The sequence below is a fragment of the Ranitomeya imitator genome, chromosome 1 (assembly GCF_032444005.1).
Source record: "Ranitomeya imitator isolate aRanImi1 chromosome 1, aRanImi1.pri, whole genome shotgun sequence".
Taxonomy (NCBI): domain Eukaryota; kingdom Metazoa; phylum Chordata; class Amphibia; order Anura; family Dendrobatidae; genus Ranitomeya; species Ranitomeya imitator.
This window is the reverse complement of record NC_091282.1, coordinates 528,331,753-528,352,651: the sequence shown is the minus strand read 5'-3', so window position 1 is coordinate 528,352,651 and position 20,899 is coordinate 528,331,753. Positions and strand designations below refer to the sequence as shown.

Sequence of the window (20,899 nt, the reverse complement as noted above, 5' to 3'; positions counted from 1 at the left end):
TTTCATACTATCCATATTGAAAAGATGACCAAGTATGGGATTGACAAGGCTACAGTTAGGTGGATTCATAACTGGCACAGTGATCATACTCAGAGTGGTAATAAATGGTTGCACATCCAATTGGAAAAATGTGGCTATGTGCTGGCCCCAGCGTAGTACAACATTGTTATAAATGATCTAGATAAGGTAACTGAAAGTAAACTAATCAAATATGCAGATGATGCAAAGCTAGGAGGGATAGCTAACACTAGAGAATACTGAGAAAGGATTTAGGAGGATCTAGATAAGCTTGAACAATGGGCAGCGACTAATACAATGGCATTTAACAGGGAGAAATGCAAGATTCTACATCTGGGCAAGAAAAACAAAAATTATATCTATGGGATGAGAGGAACAGAACTAATCAACAGCATGTGTGAAAGACTTGGGTATACAACTAGATCACAGACTGCACATTAGCCAACAGTGTAATGATGCAGTAAAAAAAGGCTGTATTAAGAGAAGCACAGTCTAGAACATGTGAAGTAATTACCCCCTCTACTCCTCCTTGGTCAGGCCTCATCTGGAACACTGTCGAGTTCTAGGCACATTTTAAAAAAAGATATTGAAAAACTGGAGCAAGTTCAGAGTGAGCGGACTGCAAAGTATGTCCTACGAGGAAAGGTTAAAGGATCTGGGAATGTTTAATTTGCAAAAAAGAAAGCCAACAGGAGACTTAATAGAGGTCTACAAATATCTAAAGGGATGTCACATTGTAGAGGTATCATAATTTTCTTTTCCACATGGAAACACGAGATGCAATGGAATGAAACTGAAAGGGAAAAGATACAGATTAGATATTAGAAAAAACTTTTTTTTACAGTGACGGTGAAACAGGCTGCCACGAGAGGTGGAGAGTTCTCCTTCAATGGAAGTTTTCAAACAGAGGCTGGACAGACATCTGTCTGAGATGGTATAGTGAATCCTGTATTGAGCAGGGGGTTGGACACTGACCCTTTAGGTCCCTTTCAACTCTTATATTCTATTATTCTATGACATGCTCATCTATATCCTGTGTTGCTGCTTGCTTATTAAAGAGGAAAAATTGTAATTAATTTGTCTTTGACCAGTTGTTCTAAGTGGAGAAAATAATTACACTAAAACTGTGATTAAAATGGTATAAGTACAAACATAAAATCAGTTGCTAGTAGGTCAAGATATCTCCAGTGCAGTAATTCCCAACAGTACTAGCTTATGGGGAACACTTGGCACTGCTAGGTAGACAACTGAACGCTAGTGAATATTTCCCACCAATAACCTGTTTAACCCAATAACTTTGTGCACACAGCTCCAGTAAATAACCAGGATGCCACCTTAATGTGAATATTCATTTTTGCATAGCACTGCTGACCTACTGCAGGCGCAATCTCACATGTAATAAACGGCTAAACAATTTATGTTAAATCTCTAGTTCTACCTTTTCATAGAACTGAATGTTCTTGTCAGCCATTCCCATCAGCAGCTGGCGGAAATCTTGTCTCTTGTTATTTTGCCACCTTTCCATGTCTGCCTTTAAATCTGCATTAAAGCATTCCACCTTGTCTTGGCACTTTTCTACTTCAGTTGGCACCTAATGTCAAAAAAATGGTAAAAAGAAAATAAACAGAATAAAAAAAACAAACTGTTTAAGTAATTAAAAAATAAAAAACAAGTAGCTTCTAAACAAAGAAATATTTATACAGGTTATAGGCAAACAATAGTTTGTACACCACTGATAGCCATCAGGGTAGATCTTAAGCCCCAAGGGTGGTTTGCATGTTAATGACCAGACCAATTTTTGCAATTCTGATTAGTGTCACTTTCTGTGGTAATAACTCTGGAACGCTTCAATGGATCCCACTGATTCGGAGAATGTTTTTTCGTGACATATTGTACTTCATGATAGTGTTAAAATTTCTCAAGTGACCCAATTTTGGAAATTATAACCCTTTGGGAATTTATCTACAGATGTATTGATGATTTTGACTCCATGGTTATTTTGCAGAAACAAGCAACAATGAATGTTGCCAAGTGAAAATTGCAAACTGCCGTTGTAGTGACCAGTACATTATGTCCAGCCCGTGCTTCTGGAGACAAGCACCTGTAAATTAGGCAGGCTTTCATCACTTTAGAAATGCCCAACGTGGACACTATATGTGGTTTAGGCACACTGTGGGGCTCAGAAGGGAGGGGGCATTAGGATTTGGGAGCACATAATCTGCTGAATTTCTTTTGGAGGGTGAGGAGCCATTTAGCTTTTCAGAGCCTTTGTACTACCAGTAATAATAATAAATAATCATAATCTCTTTATTTATATAGCGCCAACATATTCCTCAGCGCTTTACAGTTTGCACACAAGCATCGCTGTCCCCATTGGGGCTCACAATCTAGATTCCCTATCAGTAGGTCTTTGGAATGTGGTAGGAAACTGGAGAGCCCGGAGGAAACCCACGCAAACATGGGGAGAACATACAAACTCCTTGCAGATGATGTCCTTGGTGGGATTTGAACCCATTACTCCAGCGCTGCAAGGCTGCAGTTCTATCCACTGAGCCACCAGTAACGTGAAAGCCCCCTATATTTCCGTTAGATGACAGACCTGAGCGGAGACTTGCTTTTTTTGTGGATTAGGTTGAAGCTTTTATTGGAAACATTTTACATAATGATTGGGATCACATTTATATGGCGCTTTACGCTAACCACTTACTTTAGGGTTTCCATCTAAATATCTTCGTGACATGATTCAGATAAAACCCCCAAGGTATACATACACTATAATGAAGCAGAAGAGTTGCACACGTGGTCAAAATTGTTGGTAGCCCTCGTTTGATGACAGAAAAAAAACAATGTTCACAGAAATAACTTGAATCTGACAAAAGTAATAATAAATAAATTAAAAAAAAAAATCTATGAAAATGATGAAAGTCAGACATTGCTTTTCAACCATGCTTCCACAGAATAAAAAAAATAAATAAATAAAACTCATGAAATAGGCCTGGACAGAAATGATGGTACCTTTAACTTAATATTTTGTTGCACAACCTTTTAAAGCAATCACTGCAATCAAACGATTCCTGTAACTGTCAATGAGACTTCTGCACCTCTCGACAGGTATTTTGACCCACTCCTCAAGAGCAAACTGCTCCAGTTGTCTCGTGTTTAAAGGTTGCCTTTTCCAGCCGGCATGTTTCAGGTCTTTCCAAAGATGCTCAATAGGATTTAGGTCAGAGTTCATAGAAGGCCACTTAAGAATAGTCCAATGTTTTCCACTTATCCATTCTTGGGTGTTTTTAGCTGTGTGTTTTGGGTCATTATCCTGTTGCAAAGACCCATGACCTGCAACTGAGACCAAGCTTTCTGACACTGGGCAGCACATTTCTCTCTAGAATCCCTTGATTGTCTTGAGATTTCATTATACCCTGCACAGATTCTTGACACCCTGTGCCAAATGCAGCAAAGCAGTCCAAGAACATAACACATCCTCCTCCATGTTTCACAGTAGGGACAGTGTTCTTTTCTTGATATGCTTCATTTTTCCACCTGTGAATATAGAGCTGATGTGCCTTGCCAAAAAGTTTCATTTTTGTCTCATCTGTCCAGAGGACATTCTCCCAGAAGCTTGGCATGTAGTTTGGAAAATTCCAGTCTAGAAGTTTTTCTGGGCTCTTTTGTTACCATTCGTACTGTCTCGTGGATTTGTCATCAATTTTCCTCCTGTGGCCACGTCCAGGTAGGTTGACTACAGTCCCATGGATCTTAAAATTTCTGAATAATATGTGCAACTGTAGTCACAGGAACATCAAGCTGCTTGGTCTTATAACTCTTACCTTTAACATGTTTGTCTATAATTTTCTTTCTAATCTCCTGAGACAACTCTTTCCTTCGCTTCCTCTGGTCCATGTTGAGTGTGATACACACCATGTCACCAAAGAGCACAGTGTGTATCTGTAGCCCTATATACAGGCCCACTCACTGATTCCAAGATTGTAGACAACTGTGATGCTAGTTAGTGGACACACCTTGATTTAACATGTCCTTTTTGTCACATTATTTTCAGGGGTACCATCATTTCTGTCCAGGCCTATTTCATGAGTTTTATTTTATTATTTATTTATTTTTTATTTTTTTTTAATTCTGTGGAAGCATGGTTGAAAAGCAATGTTTTGACTTTCATTTGTTCATTTTCATAGATCTTTTATTTATTATTACTTTTGCCAGATTCAAGTTATTTCTGTGACCATTGTGGGTTTTTCTGTCATTAAATGAGGGGCAACAACAATTTTGACCACGTGTGTACGCTAAACTCCGTCTGGTCTCTGTTTAGCGGTGTCCTTTCAGGGGTGCACAAAACTGTGGCAGACAGCATTTTTATCACAGTTCACAGGTCATATGGCGTCAACAGCGACTCCATCTGCCTCATATAGGGAATCATCCACCAGAGGTTCCGTCTGAATCACGTATATCAGAGATTTACACAGAAACCCCAATGTAAGGGCTCAATGCAGAGTGCAGGAGAGATGTGCGCTGAGCCTTACTGCGATCTTTGGGAGGCAGAATGAAAAAATGAACAGTAGGTGAAGAATTGGTTTTATTTCTTTTTTATGCCATTCCTCGTGTGGTATAAGTGATCAGGCGACTTAATTCTTTGAGTCGGTGTGATTACAGCGACACCAGATTTATAGCAAGTTTTTATGTTTGGCTGCTGTCACTAAAAGACGCTTTTTATTGCAAAAAATAGTTTTTGCATCACCACATTTTGAGAGCTATAATTTTTCCATATTTCAGCCAAAAGAATCATGTTATGGCTTGTTTTTTTTGCGGGACGAGTTGACGTTTTTATTGGTACCATTTTCAGGCACATGACATTTTTTGATTTCTTTCTGTTCCAATTTTTGGGAGGAAGAATGAAAAAACAAACAAACAAACAAAAAACTACAGTTCTTAAATGTCTTTGGGTGTGGGGGGGGTCATGCTGTTCGGTGTTGGGCAAAATTGAGAAGACAGATCTATTCTTCGAGTCAGTGCGATTACAGCGAAAGCTCATTTACATCGTTTTATGCTTTGGCGCTTTAACACAAAAACTTTTATAGAAAAATAATTATTTTTCATCCTTTTATTGTGAGAGCTGTAACTTATTTTCTCGCTGACGGAGCAGTATGGTGGCTTGTTATTGGCGGGACAAAAGGACGTGGTCAGTGGTACCATGTTTCTTTATATCCGTCATTTTGATCGCTTTTTATTCCACTTTTTGTGAAGCGTTATGATACAGCATTGTTTTTTGCCTTGTTTTTACATTTTCTTTCTTTTTTTATAGTATTCACTAAAGGGGTTAATTAGTGGGAAAGTTTTATAGGCCGGGTCGTTGCGGACACTGCAATACCAAATATGTGTACTTTTATTGTTCATATATTTTTTAATTCAAACATTTATAGAAACCATATCCTGATTATTATTATTATTTTAAAATATTTTTACAATTATTTTAATTTAATTTTTTTCAACTTTTTTTTTTACTTTGTCCTACTATGGGACAATCATTTTTTGCAGGCTGATCGCTTCTAAAGCATGGAGATGCAGCAGCATCCCCATGCTGTAGAAACTGTCAGCTCTGCATTGACAGGAGAGACTTGCTGATCACGCACTGTGCATGATCAGCATGTTTCCTAGTTCTGGTGACCTGGATCTCATCATGACGACATACGGTCAACATGACAACGATCGGGACCCCGCGTCACGCTACGGGTCTTCGATCCAAACGCAGAGGTGCTTGTCAGCCCTCTGCCGACACCCAGAATGCTGTGTGTGTTTGATCGCAGTATTTCGGGGGAATAAAGTGCTTTGCGTCAGCTGTCAGAATCAGCTGACACCCGGCAGCGATCGCCCGCACACCACCAGTGTGCGTGGACGATCACGTAGACGTAATAATCCATCTCTGGTCAGAGACTCAGGTCACATGGACAGATTAATAAGTCTTATTGTCACTAGATTTTTGCTACTTCATCTGAGAGCAGCATAATGCAGAGGCAGAAACCCAGATTCCAACAATGAGTCACATACAGGGTTGCTTGCTGCGATTGTTTATAAAATCCCAGTTTTAATCGGCTGCATATACATCGGTTATGGACAGCACGGTGGCGCAGTGGTTAGCACTGCAGCCTTGCAGCGCTGGAGTCCTGGGTTCAAACCCCACCAAGGACAACATCTGCAAAGAGTTTGTATGTTCTCTCCGTGTTTGCATGGGTTTCCTCCGGGTACTCCGGTTTCCTCCCACATTCCAAAGACATACTGATAGGGAATTTAGATTGTGAGCCCCATCAGGGACAGTGATGATAATGTGTGCAAAGCTGTAAAGCGCTGTGGAATATGCTAGCGCTATATAAATATAAAGATTATTATTATTTGAATGCTGAACTCTGTATACCCTGCGCCTACACCACTGATGGGATAGAAAGCTGCTAATGTACAGAGCACACAGAAAGCAGCCAATCAGCAGCAGCATTACATAGCAAAAACATTCGAGCAATATGGATCTGATGACCGGTCATTTTTTTTTTTTTTTAAATCCTTGTCAGAACTGCTGTATAATGAAGATTTCAAGATTATTAGCTCAAGCTGTAAAACTATCAAAAAAGGATTATGCAGTCATTCTGAAGAATGAAATATACAGATATTCTTACAAGGAGTTTAAAAAGTCTCAACAAGTCTAGGTATATTTCATAATGTGTGCAATCATGGTCAGCAGATCCACTTTAAACAAAAAACCCACTGGCTGTTTTTAGTTACCTTAACATAGATGTAAAAATCATGATTTTCAAGGCAAGGATTAAATGAGCTTGTAAAAGTGGAATTTGAAAAAAAAAAACTCACTCCTGTTTTCTCTTCTCGTTTCAAAGCTGCAGCTTCTAGTTTGGCTTCATATTCTGCTTGTACTTGATCCCTTTTCTTCAGAACATTCTAGAAATACAAAGACATCTCATTTTTCACAGTGGTCAGAGCGTATTAAGGTCTTGTATATTAAACAGTCAAAAAAAAGATCCTGGAAACTAGGAGATGGTGTTCTTCTTTAAATTTAGATTGTCATTTTAGGCCCTAGATGTGTATAATAAGGTAGGAGGATGGTATCCATAAAGTAATGGTTGTTTCTATTCCTTTTCTTATAGCTAGAACATACAGCATGGTACGGAAAGTATTCAGACTCCTTTAAATTGTTCACTCTGTTTCATTGCAGCTATTTAATAACTTCAAAAAACGTCCCTTTTTTCTCATTTCTGTACACTCTCCACCCCATATGAACTGAAAAAACAAAAATAGTAATTTTTGCGATTTTATAAAAAAATAAAAACCGAAATATCACATGGTCATAAGTATTCAGACCCTTTGCTCAGTATTGAGTAGAAGCACCCTTTGAGCTAGTACAGCCATGAGTCTTCTTGGGAATGGTGCAAAGTTTTTCACACCTGGATTCTCATTTGGTCTGCCATGCACTGAGCTGTCAGGTCTTATACAGACAGGTGTGTGCCTTTCCAAATCACATAGTAACATAGTTATTAAGGTTGAAGGAAGACTAAGTCCATCTAGTTCAACCCATAGCCTAACCTAACATGCCCTAACCTGACAGCGGCATTTAACTACCACTTCCGGCCGCGCAGCCGGAAATGATCGCATCGCCGACCCAGTCACATGATCGGGGGTCGGCGATGCATTAGGATGGTAACCATAGAGGTCCTTGAGACCTCTATGGTTACTGATGCCGGCCTGCTGTGAGCGCCTCCCTGTGAGCCAATCCAGTGGTGCCAGCTTCTAGCCTCCCATGAAGGCTATTGAAGCATGGCACAAGTTAAAAAAAAAATGTTTTTAAAAATATGAAAAAAATAAATATAAAAGTTTAAATCACCCCCCTTTGGCCACATCCTAAATAAAACAAACAAACAAAAAAATCAAACCTACACATATTTGGTATCACCATGTTCAGAATCGCCCGATCTATAAAAAAAAAAAACGCATTAACCTGATCGCTAAACGTAGCGAGAAAAAAAATTTGAAACGCCAGAATTATGTTTTTTTTGGTCAGCTTTGCACGCAAAAAATAAGCCCTCACCCAACTCCAGATCGTAAAAAATGGAGACACTAAGGGTAATTGAAAATTGCGCTTTTTTTTTTTTTTAGCAAAGCTTTCAATTTTTCTTCACCACAGAAAAAAAAAAAAAAAGTACAACTCGTCCCGCAAAAAAATAAGCCCTCACATGACCATATTGACGGAAAAAAAAAAAAAGTTATGGCTCTGGGAAGGAGGGGAGTGAAAAACGAAAATGCAAAAACAAAAAAGGGCTGCGGCGGGAAGGGGTTAAACAAATTTACAATGACAGACTGGTACAGAGGGGAGATGACCCTGTCCTTGCGGACTTACATTCTACGCAAGTTCTCCCAAATGCAATTCTGGCCCATATGTTGTAAAAAAATTACTGTTAGGCCCCAGATCAGGGCTGAGAAGGAAGGAGCCCTATTTTGCTTTAGGAACCCAGATTTTGCTAGAATAGTTTACGGGCAACATTGACCCAAATGTGCCAGAAAAGCAGAAACATCCCAAAAAGGACCCCAATGTAGAATCTGCACCTCTCAATAATTCATCTACTGCTGCAGTGACTATTTTGTAACAGCCATAAGAGGCTTTTTTCTGGAGAATTGTAAATCTGCCAGTCTAGTATCCACACATTGTGTCCTCATTCAGTATAGAGCCCCATATATTGTAGCACCCTCCTACATTGTGCCCAGCTTGGGCTTCTGGCGATATGCACCCGTAAATTAAGCGGCTTCTCTCCATTACAATAATGCCAAACATGTGGCCGATTACTGTGGCTTAGGAACAATGGGGCTCATGAGGGGGGCATTTGGATTTGGGAGCGCAGAATTCATTGCATTTTATTTGAGGTGGCAGGAGCCATGATGAGTCTTTGTTCTAGCAGTAACGCGAGAACCCCCTATAGTTCCAGTGACAGATGACGGACCTGAGTGGGGATGGTTGTGTGGGATAAATTAGGGGTTTTAGTGGTAACATTTTGGGGTACATAATATTTTTCGATCGCTTCCAGAATAACAGGATTTTTGGTTGCTTACCGTAAAATCTGTTTCTCGGAGCCTTCATTGGGGGACACAGGAACCATGGGTGTATGCTGCTGCCACTAGGAGGCTGACACTATGCAAATAAAAAAGTTAGCTCCTCCTCTGCAGTGTACACCCTACCGACAGGAAGTAGGATATTCAGTTAGTGAGAAAGCAGTAGGAGAAGCAACGTGTAAAAGAGAAAGAATAATATAATAAACTTTATCTACATAGCGCCAACAAATTCCACGGCGCTTCACAGATTAACAGATTCAAACACTCAAAGAGTGTTCAAAGAACTCTAACGTAAACAGAGCTGTTCAACTTGGGAGGGTGCTGTGTCCCCCAATGAAGGCTCCGAGAAACAGATTTTACGGTAAGCAACCAAAAATCCTGTTTTCTCTATCGCCTTTCATTGGGGGACACAGGAACCATGGGACGTCCCAAAGCAGTCCCTGGGGTGGGAAAAACAGACTTCCATCAGGTCCGAGGACTCACCGCTGCCGCCTGCAGGATCCTTCTGCCCAGGCTGGAGTCCGCCGTAGTTCGGCGAAACGTGTGGATGGAAGACCAGGTTGCCGCTTTGCAAAGCCGTCAGCGAAAGCCCTGTGACATACCGCACTGGAAGCGCAGACTGCCCGGGTAGAGTGAGCCTTCATCTCAGGAGGGGGCCCTCTGTTCTTGACCCGGTAAGATTCCAAAATTGCCGGTCTGATCGAGCAATAGTCGCCTTGAAAGCCGGCAGGCCTCTACGCACGCTGTTGTGAATTCTGTGGCTGAGTTCACTTCTGTGGTCACAAGTGGTATTGCAGTCTCTGGGCTTCCTCCCTCAGGTGTTTTGGTGAGCTCGTTGGCTGCCTTGCTATTTAGCTCCACCTGAGTCTGTCTTCCTTGCTCCTTGTCAATGTTCCAGTGTTGGATCTGAGCTACTGCATCTTTCCTTGGGCCTGCTGCTCTGCTAGATAAGTGCTTCTAGTTTGTTTTCTGTTTTTTCTGTCCATCTTGCTATTATCTTTTGCTGGAAGCTCTGAGAAGCAAAGGGGTGCTCCGCCGTGCTGTTAGTTCGGCACGGTGGGTCTTTTTGCCCCTTTGCGTGGTTTTCGTTTTAGGGTTTTTTGTAGACTGCATAGTTCTCTTTGCTATCCTCGCTCTGTCTAGAATATCGGGCCTCACTTTGCTGAATCTATTTCATTCCAACGTTTGTCTTTTCATCTTGCTAACAGTCATTATATGTGGGGGGCTGCCTATTCCTTTGGGGTATTTCTCTGAGGTAAGTCAGGCTTGTATTTCTATCTTCAGGCTAGTCAGCTCCTCAGGCAGTGCCGAGTTGCATAGGTAGTTGTTAGGCGCAATCCACTGCTGCTTATAGTTGTGTGAGGATAGATCAGGTACTGCAGTCTACAGAGATTCCACGTCTCAGAGCTCGTCCTATTGTTTTTGGTTATTGCCAGATCTCTGTATGTGCGCTGATTACTGCACGCTGTGTTGCCTGATTGCCAGCCATAACAGTACAAGGAGCCAGACCAATGATTCCCAATAGAGGGAAAAAAGAAATCCTGACATCATTATTTTTTCTTAGCTCTGTCTTCAGTCTTTTTTTCCCCCTAGACATTAGAGTGCTTCAGGACACAGCTGTGGACATGGATATTCAGGCTCTGTGCTCCTCAATGGATAATCTCGTTGTAAATGTACAAAAGATTCAAGATACTATTGATCAGAAATCGATGCTAGAACCAAGAATTCCGATTCCTGATTTGTTTTTTGGTGACAGAACTAAGTTCCTGAGCTTCAGAAATAATTGTAAGCTATTTTTGGCCTTGAAACCTCATTCTTCTGGTAATCCTATTCAACAGGTTTTGATTATTATTTCTTTTTTGCGCGGCGACCCACAGGACTGGGCGTTTTCTCTTGCACCAGGAGATTCTGCATTGAGTAATGTTGATGCATTTTTCCAGGCGCTGGGATTGCTTTACGATGAGCCTAATTCAGTGGATCAAGCTGAGAAAAATCTGCTGGCTTTATGCCAGGGTCTGGATGATGTAGAAGTATATTGTCAGAAATTTAGGAAATGGTCAGTACTCACTCTGTGGAATGAATCTGCACTAGCGGCTTTGTTCAGAAAGGGTCTCTCTGAAGCTCTTAAGGATGTAATGGTGGGATTTCCTATGCCTGCTGGTTTGAATGAGTCTATGTCCTTGGCCATTCAGATCGGTCGTCGCTTGCGCGAGCGTAAATCTGTGCACCATCTGGCGGTATTGTCTGAGAGTAAGCCTGAGCCTATGCAGTGCGACAGGACTATGACTAAAGTAGAACGGCACGAACACAGACGTCTGAACAGACTGTGTTTCTGTTGTGGTGATTCTACTCATGCTATTTCTAATTGTTCTAAACGCACTAGGCGGTTCGATAGCTCTGCCGTTATTGGTACTGTACAGTCCAAATTCCTTTTGTCCATTACCTTAATATGCTCTTTGTCATCATATTCTGTCATGGCGTTTGTGGATTCAGGCGCTGCCCTGAATCTGATGGATTTGGATTATGCTAAACGTTGTGGATTTTTCTTGGAGCCTTTGCGGTGTCCTATTCCGTTGAGAGGAATTGATGCTACACCTTTGGCCAAGAATAAGCCTCAGTACTGGGCCCAGCTGACCATGTGCATGGCTCCTGCACATCAGGAAGTTATTCGCTTTCTGGTACTGCATAATTTGCATGATGTGGTCGTGTTGGGGTTGCCATGGCTACAAACCCATAATCCAGTATTGGATTGGAACTCTATGTCGGTAACCAGCTGGGGTTGTCAGGGAGTACATGGTGATGTTCCATTTTTGTCTATTTCGTCATCCATTCCTTCTGACATCCCAGAGTTCTTGTCGGACTTTCAGGATGTATTTGAAGAGTCCAAGTCTGATGCCCTACCTCCGCATAGGAATTGTGATTGTGCTATCAATTTGATTCCTGGTAGTAAATTCCCTAAGGGTCGTTTATTTAATTTGTCCGTACCTGAACACACCGCTATGCGCAGTTATGTGAAGGAGTCCCTGGAGAAGGGACATATTCGCGCATCGTCGTCACCATTGGGAGCAGGGTTCTTTTTTGTAGCCAAGAAGGATGGTTCGCTAAGACCGTGTATTGATTACCGCCTTCTTAATAAGATCACTGTTAAGTTTCAGTATCCCTTGCCATTGATATCTGACTTGTTTGCTCGGATTAAGGGGGCTAGTTGGTTTACTAAGATTGATCTTCGTGGTGCGTATAATCTGGTGAGAATCAGGCAGGGAGATGAATGGAAAACGGCATTTAATACGCCTGAGGGTCATTTTGAGTATCTGGTGATGCCGTTCGGACTTGCCAATGCTCCATCTGTTTTTCAGTCTTTTATGCATGACATTTTCCGTGAGTATCTGGATAAATTCTTGATTGTTTACTTGGATGACATTTTGATCTTCTCAGATGATTGGGAGTCTCATGTGAAGCAAGTCAGAATGGTTTTCCAGGTACTGCGTGCTAATTCCTTGTTCGTGAAGGGATCAAAGTGTCTCTTCGGTGTGCAGAAAGTTTCATTTTTGGGGTTCATCTTTTCCCCTTCTATCATCGAGATGGATCCGGTTAAGGTTCAGGCCATCCAGGATTGGACTCAGCCGACATCTCTAAAAAGTCTGCAGAAATTCCTGGGCTTTGCTAATTTTTATCGTCGCTTCATCTGTAATTTTTCTAGCATTGCCAGACCATTGACCGATTTGACCAAGAAGGGTGCTGATTTGGTTAATTGGTCTTCTGCTGCCGTGGAAGCTTTTCAGGAGTTGAAGCGTCGTTTTTGCTGTGCCCCTGTGTTGTGTCAACCTGATGTTTCTCTTCCGTTCCAGGTCGAGGTTGATGCTTCTGAGATTGGTGCAGGGGCGGTTTTGTCACAGAGAGGTTCTGGTTGCTCAGTGTTCAAACCATGTGCTTTCTTTTCCAGGAAATTTTCTGCTGCTGAGCGTAATTATGATGTGGGCAACCGAGAGTTGCTGGCCATGAAGTGGGCATTCGAGGAGTGGCGTCATTGGCTTGAGGGTGCTAAGCATCGCGTGGTGGTTTTGACTGATCATAAGAACCTTACTTATCTTGAGTCTGCCAAGCGCTTGAATCCTAGACAGGCCCGTTGGTCGTTATTTTTTGCTCGTTTTGATTTTGTGATTTCATACCTTCCGGGCTCTAAAAATGTGAAGGCGGATGCTCTGTCTAGGAGTTTTGTGCCCGACTCTCCGGGGTTATCTGAGCCGGCGAGTATCCTCAAGGAAGGAGTCATTGTGTCTGCCATCTCCCCTGATTTGCGGAGAGTGTTGCAGAAATTTCAGGCTAATAAACCTGATCGTTGTCCGGCCGAGAAACTGTTCGTCCCTGATAGGTGGACTAGTAAAGTTATCTCTGAACTTCATTGTTCGGTGCTGGCCGGTCATCCAGGAATCTTTGGTACCAGGGAGTTGGTTGCTAGATCCTTCTGGTGGCCATCTCTGTCACGGGATGTGCGTGCTTTTGTGCAGTCCTGTGGAATTTGTGCTAGGGCTAAGCCCTGCTGTTCACGTGCCAGTGGGTTGCTTTTGCCCTTGCCGGTCCCGAAGAGGCCTTGGACACATATTTCGATGGATTTCATTTCTGACCTTCCCGTTTCTCAAAAAATGTCGGTCATTTGGGTGGTCTGTGATCGCTTTTCTAAAATGGTCCATCTGGTGCCCTTGGTTAAATTGCCTTCCTCCTCTGATTTGGTGCCTTTGTTCTTCCAGCATGTGGTTCGTTTACATGGCATTCCTGAGAATATTGTTTCTGACAGAGGTTCCCAGTTTGTCTCGAGGTTCTGGCGAGCCTTTTGTGGTAGGATGGGCATTGACCTATCTTTTTCCTCGGCCTTCCATCCTCAGACTAATGGCCAGACCGAACGAACCAATCAGACCTTGGAAACATATCTGAGATGTTTTGTTTCCGCTGACCAGGATGATTGGGTGTCATTTTTGCCGTTGGCTGAGTTCGCCCTTAATAATCGGGCCAGCTCGGCTACCTTGGTCTCTCCATTTTTCTGCAATTCTGGGTTCCATCCTCGTTTCTCTTCAGGACAGGTTGAGTCTTCGGACTGTCCTGGTGTGGATTCTGTGGTGGACAGGTTGCAGCAGATCTGGACTCAGGTAGTGGACAATTTGACCTTGTCCCAGGAGAAGGCTCAGCTTTTCGCTAATCGCAGACGCCGTGTGGGACCCCGACTTCGTGTTGGGGATCTGGTTTGGTTATCTTCTCGTCATATTCCTATGAAGGTTTCCTCTCCTAAATTTAAACCTCGTTTTATTGGTCCGTATAGGATTTCTGAGATTCTCAATCCGGTGTCTTTTCGTCTGACCCTCCCAGACTCCTTTTCCATACATAATGTATTCCATAGGTCGTTGTTGAGGAGATACGTGGCACCTATGGTTCCATCTGTGGAGCCTCCTGCCCCTGTTTTGGTGGAGGGGGAATTGGAGTATATTGTGGAGAAGATTTTGGATTCTCGTGTCTCTAGACGGAAACTCCAGTATCTGGTCAAATGGAAGGGTTATGCTCAGGAAGATAATTCCTGGGTTTTTGCCTCTGATGTCCATGCCCCAGATCTTGTTCGTGCCTTTCATGTGGCTCATCCTGGTCGGCCTGGGGGTTCTGGTGAGGGTTCGGTGACCCCTCCTCAAGGGGGGGGTACTGTTGTGAATTCTGTGGCTGAGTTCACTTCTGTGGTCACAAGTGGTATTGCAGTCTCTGGGCTTCCTCCCTCAGGTGTTTTGGTGAGCTCGTTGGCTGCCTTGCTATTTAGCTCCACCTGAGTCTGTCTTCCTTGCTCCTTGTCAATGTTCCAGTGTTGGATCTGAGCTACTGCATCTTTCCTTGGGCCTGCTGCTCTGCTAGATAAGTGCTTCTAGTTTGTTTTCTGTTTTTTCTGTCCAGCTTGCTATTATCTTTTGCTGGAAGCTCTGAGAAGCAAAGGGGTGCTCCGCCGTGCTGTTAGTTCGGCACGGTGGGTCTTTTTGCCCCTTTGCGTGGTTTTCGTTTTAGGGTTTTTTGTAGACTGCATAGTTCTCTTTGCTATCCTCGCTCTGTCTAGAATATCGGGCCTCACTTTGCTGAATCTATTTCATTCCTACGTTTGTCTTTTCATCTTGCTAACAGTCATTATATGTGGGGGGCTGCCTATTCCTTTGGGGTATTTCTCTGAGGTAAGTCAGGCTTGTATTTCTATCTTCAGGCTAGTCAGCTCCTCAGGCAGTGCCGAGTTGCATAGGTAGTTGTTAGGCGCAATCCACTGCTGCTTATAGTTGTGTGAGGATAGATCAGGTACTGCAGTCTACAGAGATTCCACGTCTCAGAGCTCGTCCTATTGTTTTTGGTTATTGCCAGATCTCTGTATGTGCGCTGATTACTGCACGCTGTGTTGCCTGATTGCCAGCCATAACAGCACGCCATCAGGGATGGCGAAAAGAGAATCCATCTTTCGGAAAGCGGCCGTGCTAGCCAGGGAGATCCTCACTGCCCTGACGAGGTCCAGCCTGTACAACGATCGCTCCAGAGGATGAGTCGGAGCTGGACAAAAGGAAGGTAGAACGAAGTCCTCGTTGAGGCGGAAAGATGAAAACCACCTCGAGAAAGGAAGGAAGGCGGAGCCTTGTCCTGGTGGAAAATCAAGAAAGGAGGTCGGCAGGAAATGGCCGCCAACTCAAAAACGCAGCGGATCGAAGAGATGGACCTGAGAAAAACCACCTTCCGAGATAGAACTGACAGGGAAAACTCCCTGAGAGGCTCAAAGGGGGGGAACCCCTAAGAACAACCAACACAACCTTTAAATCCCATGAATCCACAGAGGCCCTGTACGGAGGGACAGCGTGGGCTACTCCTTGAAGGAAGGTCTTAACCTCTGGCTGAGAAGATAAAGTCTTCTTAAAGGGAAGAAGAGCGCAGGAAACCTGGCCCTTTAGGGAACAGAGCGAAGTTCGAATACAGTCCTGCCTGAAGAAAAAGCAAATGGAAGGCAGGGAAAAAGGACATAGGTGAAAAGCGGTTGGACTCGCATCAACGAAAGTAAGCCTTCCAGGTACGATAGTAGATCCTGGAAGACGACGAAGGCTTCCTAGCCTGGATTATAGTGTGACTCATCCGGGCCGAAAGGCCGGACGGTCTTAAAACTGTGTAGTCCACAGCCACGCCGATAAACTAAGCGACCGATAATTCGGGTGGCAGATCGGACCCTGAGACAGCAGATCGGGTCTGTTTGGAAGGCACCAGGGGTGTCCGCGAGAAGATTGTCGATGTCTGCAAACTAAGACCCCCTGGGCCAATCCGGGACGATCAGAATGACCGGCACCCATCCCGTTATGATCTTTTTGGACAGCTTGGAAAGCAAGGGAAGGGGTGGAAACCGATAGGGGAGCAGGAACTGCGACCAAGGAATGGCCAGAAAGCCAACACCACTGCGAGAGAATCGCGGGACCGTGGGACGACCCGAGGGACCTTCCTGTTCAATCGGGACGCCGTGAGGTCCACCTCTGGAGTCCCCCATCGAAGAGCAATCCGATAAGAGACTTCCTGAAGTAAGGACCACTCCCCTGCCGCAAGGCCCTCGCGGCCAAGGAAGACTGCGGCCTAAATGTCCACGCCGGGGACATGCACTGCGGATCTCACCAGGACCGTTGCCTCTGTCCAAAAGAGCGTCCTGGAATCTCGGCCAAGGCCAGAGAACTCCGAGTCCACCCCTGGTGGTTGACATATGCCACTGCTGTGTCATTGTCTGTCTGGATTCGAATTGGCAGGCTGCTGAGAATCCTTACCCAGTGAAAGAAAGAAAGAAGATCCGGAACGCGAGGACATTGATCGGCTGAGAGGACTCCTGTGCCGACCAACAACCAAGAAAAGAACAGGTGACAAAGCCCCACGCCTCCGCCGAGAAGGCTGGCGACCATCGTCACCACCTGCCAGGAAACTGGAAGGAAGGATATGCTGTGAAGGATCTGCTCGGGGATAAGAGCAGAGACCTCGGCCACCAGTGGAGGAAACGTTTGATCCCGGTAGAAAGACGGATCGGACAATGCAGGGAGAAGACAGACCTGTCCCCCTGTGATAGAATAGTCTGCTGAAGAAGTCTTGAATGAAAACGGCGAAGGGAAAAAATTGCTACCGATGTTGCAACCAACCTCCTTAGGACCTTTATGGTCCATCAGAAAGGAGGGGAGCCGAGAACCCTGGAGCAACAAGACGGAAGTTTTTCCTGTTGACGAGCCACCCGCAACGGCTATAGTGTCGGGAAAGATGGATAGACTTTCGAGAGCCTGAAACCGAAATTCCTGAGCCTCCATGGAAGCGATTACTGATCGAGGGAATATCATCCTGAAGTGTCTCAGACGAAACTTCCTGTTCAGCAATTTGAGATCCGGACTGGGACGAACCTTGTCGTCCTCTTTCAGAACAAATAGGTTCGAAGAGAAGCCTGTGAACCGTTGAACCGTTCCTGTTCAGGGACGGGAATGTTACCCCAGATTTAAGGAGGGAAACAATGGCTGTAAAGAAACGCAGGACTAGAACGGGGTCTCTTGGAGGTTGGGATTAGAGAAAACGATCCCAGGACCGTGAAATTAATCTATTTTGTCTCCAGCGGATACAAGTTCCCGGGCCCATGCGCCCTCTGTTGAGGAGAACCAAGACGTCCCTGGGGAACAGGAGACGGCTGCCCAGCCTAGGAAACGGGCTGGGGCCTAGTCGTGGGTCCTGCCTAGGTGGAATTTTTAGTCCTGGACCTGGAGAATCCACCTTAGGAGTAGCGGGAACGCCAGGAAGGAGCGAGTCGAAGAATACCTTCTTCTCTTAACGTGCCTGTGGCCTCTGCTGATGCGAAAAAGGGATCGGATGCCGTGGAACGACGAAAAAGAGGGCCGAAAGGACCGAAGTTGCCGCCTAAGAAGAGAACTGGTGCCACCAGTGGCATCCTTGATAATTTAGTCCAGCTTGGAACCGAAAAGACGTGATCCTTGAAAAAGGTAGGCTCGTAAGGGACTTCTTGATGACCCTTGAGCCAAACAGAGCGAGTAATCTGGGTGGCCACTTTCGCCAGCCAGTCTGGTGGAGCTCCGGCTTGAATGCCCCAATGGAGTTGTTTAGCTCCTTCGGATACAGACTTCGAAACCCAAATGGAAGCGAAAGCCGGGCATAGGGATGATGCGGCAGCTTCGAAAACCGAATTCGCAAAGGATTCCATGATCTTATCAATGGAATCTGTCAGATTCGCCCCACCGGACAGCGTGAGGGCTGTGTTGGTGGTAAGTCTAGCAGTCGGCGGATCCACGGAGGGATAGGTCATTCTCTATCGCCTCTCGTTCCGGTTGGCGATGAGATCCGGAGGAAGGAAATATGAGACTCCAAGGCGCTTGCCTCTTTGAGAACGTCTGGTCGAATTCTAGTAGTTTAGACCGTCTAAACGAAACCGCCTGATCTGCAGGTTCCGTAGAGGGATCTTTGATGCCACAGGTCAGATTGGACGCTCCAATGAAGCTTTGAACCATATCCCTCATGCTATGATTTGGTTCAACTTCGGCCCCAAATTATCCTCCGAGGCCTCGCCTGACTCCGGGGAGGGGATCAGGGGGAAGTCGACCACAGTGAAGGACCGTGGGGCGAGATGGACCGAGAAGAGAACTCAGACCGGCGTTCCCGTCTGGATCTTTCGCGGCCTGCGTGGAAGACTCGGACGGAGCTTCTAGCGACCCGCTGGCTACTATGGAGGTCTGCAGGGGCAACTGAACGAGCACAGACACAAGGGTCTAGGACACCCGTGTGAGATCAGCTACTGATAGATACAGAGGGGAGGCCCAGCCTGGGGTGGGGACTTCGCTCTGAGGCGGAGCAGCAGGGGGGGTCTTAGGCGGTGAACATAATGTGGGTTGCCGCGGGCCTGCCTGAGGGAAGCTTGGGGTTACAAGACGAACCCTGAAAGTGTTTCAGTAAGGCACAGGAAAAAGTAGGAGGCCGGGAGAGACCACCTTTAAAATTAGCCCGAAGGGGCCCCTGAGGGAAATGTCTGGAGAGTAGGGGGACGGGATGGGGGGGGGGGGGATTGAGGTCAAACTGCGGTGCAGAAATACTCACAGCAGACGCTGCGGTTTCCGGATGGAAGGCTGCACGGCTTGGAAGATACTCCTCAGGAACGATAGCCCCTAGGAGAACAGGCAGACACATCTGATGCACTCTCTTGTCCGATGTAGGTTTCTGCATGGCCAGTGGGGAGATGTGAGGACGCCAGATATTTGCGCTCTTAAGATGGGCGAAGAAAAACGTTCCTGGCGCAGAAATAAGTATCTGTGGCTGCCTGGGAGTGGTGGGTGGGCTTAACCGCCAGGCCAGGAGCACCAAGATGGCGGCGGTGGGCGGAGCTTGCAGTGATATTCGGGCGGGAGAAAAGCCCGCCCGAGAGAAAGGAAGTGGGAGGAGACGCGGCGCCGGAAGTAGACGCTTCTACCGGGGCCTAAATTTGAGGCCGGTGGCCGCCAGGAAGGGCCGCGGCGGCGAGAACCGTGCAGACGCCGGGAAAAGCGGCGCGGTTGCCAGCAAGGCTGCCGCGCCGCGGCATAAGGGCACAGTGTGGCCGGAGGAGGAAGCCGGAAGTAGGCCCCGGAAGAAGCCGGGGCCTAAATTTGAGGCCGGTGGCCGCCAGGAAGGGCCGCGGCGGCGGGTAAAAAGCGGCGCGGTTGCCGCAAGGCCGCCGCGCCGAGGCAAAAGGGCACAGTGTGGCCGTAGGAGGAAGCGGCGCGGTGCCAGCAAAGCCGCCGCGCCAGAAGAAACGGTGCAGCCGTTGGAGAAAGCGGCGCGGCTGCCAGCGAGCAGAATAGTGCGGCTATAAGAGGGAATTGGCGCGGCTACCAATAAGGCCGCCGCGCCGGGGTAGAAACAGTGCGGCCGCAGGGGAAAAGAGGCAGCTGCTGCCACACGGCCGCCGCGCCGGGCCAGAGCACAATGCGGCCGGGGGGAAAAGGGGCAGCGCGGCCACCTGTAAGGCCAAGAACGGCGCGGCTGCCACGCGAATGGGGCGAAGACCCCCGCCCCATGAGAAGATGAAAACCAAGTCAAGGCAGCCTGGAAAAATATCCCAAGGGACCCCCAAATGACTGCCCTGGAACTGAGGAAGGTACTTTGGAATACTTACCTAAACATCCCACGCCGTCCTTACTAACCTCAATCTGGGGAAAATATCAGACGTCCAGGGAGCTGGTGATGGACGTCCTCGTCTCCTCCAACCGACAGGCTCTGGTGGGCGAGTGGGTGGGGGACGGAGCCAGGACCGGACTTCTAAGCACGCTTGTGTGCTAGGATCTTGGTCCTGCTGAGGGATCTATGAGGATACGGGGTGGCAGTACACGCCGTACTCATAGTCCGCATTGTGGGACTACAGGTGTGACTGTTCACCCTGTATCCCTCCAGAAAAACCTGAAAAGAAACGACGCACATTGAGGTAAATAAGGGTCTAATGAAAGACCCGTGTCCACCTCCTACTGACACTAAGCTAAACTGAATATCCTACTTCCTGTCGGTGGGGTGTACACTGCAGAGGAGGAGCTAACTTTTTTATTTGCATAGTGTCAGCCTCCTAGTGGCAGCAGCATACACCCATGGTTCCTGTGTCCCCCAATGAAAGGCGATAGAGAAAAGGCTGGGAACACATTCTGGTGTTCTACACTGAGCACTTACATCGGGGTTTCCATGTAAAATCACACAAAAAAAAGCGATTCAGATTAAACTCCCTACGGAA

General features: G+C 45.8%; 1 protein-coding gene across 2 annotated transcripts in view; it reads right to left on the bottom strand.

The window, feature by feature from the left end:
* The window catches only part of SNX30 (sorting nexin family member 30), a 95,678-nt gene that overhangs the window by 15,033 nt on the left and 59,746 nt on the right, over nucleotides 1-20,899 (bottom strand). For both annotated transcript variants that reach the window (XM_069767104.1, XM_069767113.1), the window contains exons 7-8: nucleotides 6,886-6,972; nucleotides 1,457-1,609 (exon numbers count right to left, since the gene is read on the bottom strand). In XM_069767104.1, coding sequence (XP_069623205.1) covers nucleotides 1,457-1,609; nucleotides 6,886-6,972 — 240 coding nt within the window. The remainder of the gene's footprint in view (nucleotides 1-1,456; nucleotides 1,610-6,885; nucleotides 6,973-20,899) is intronic.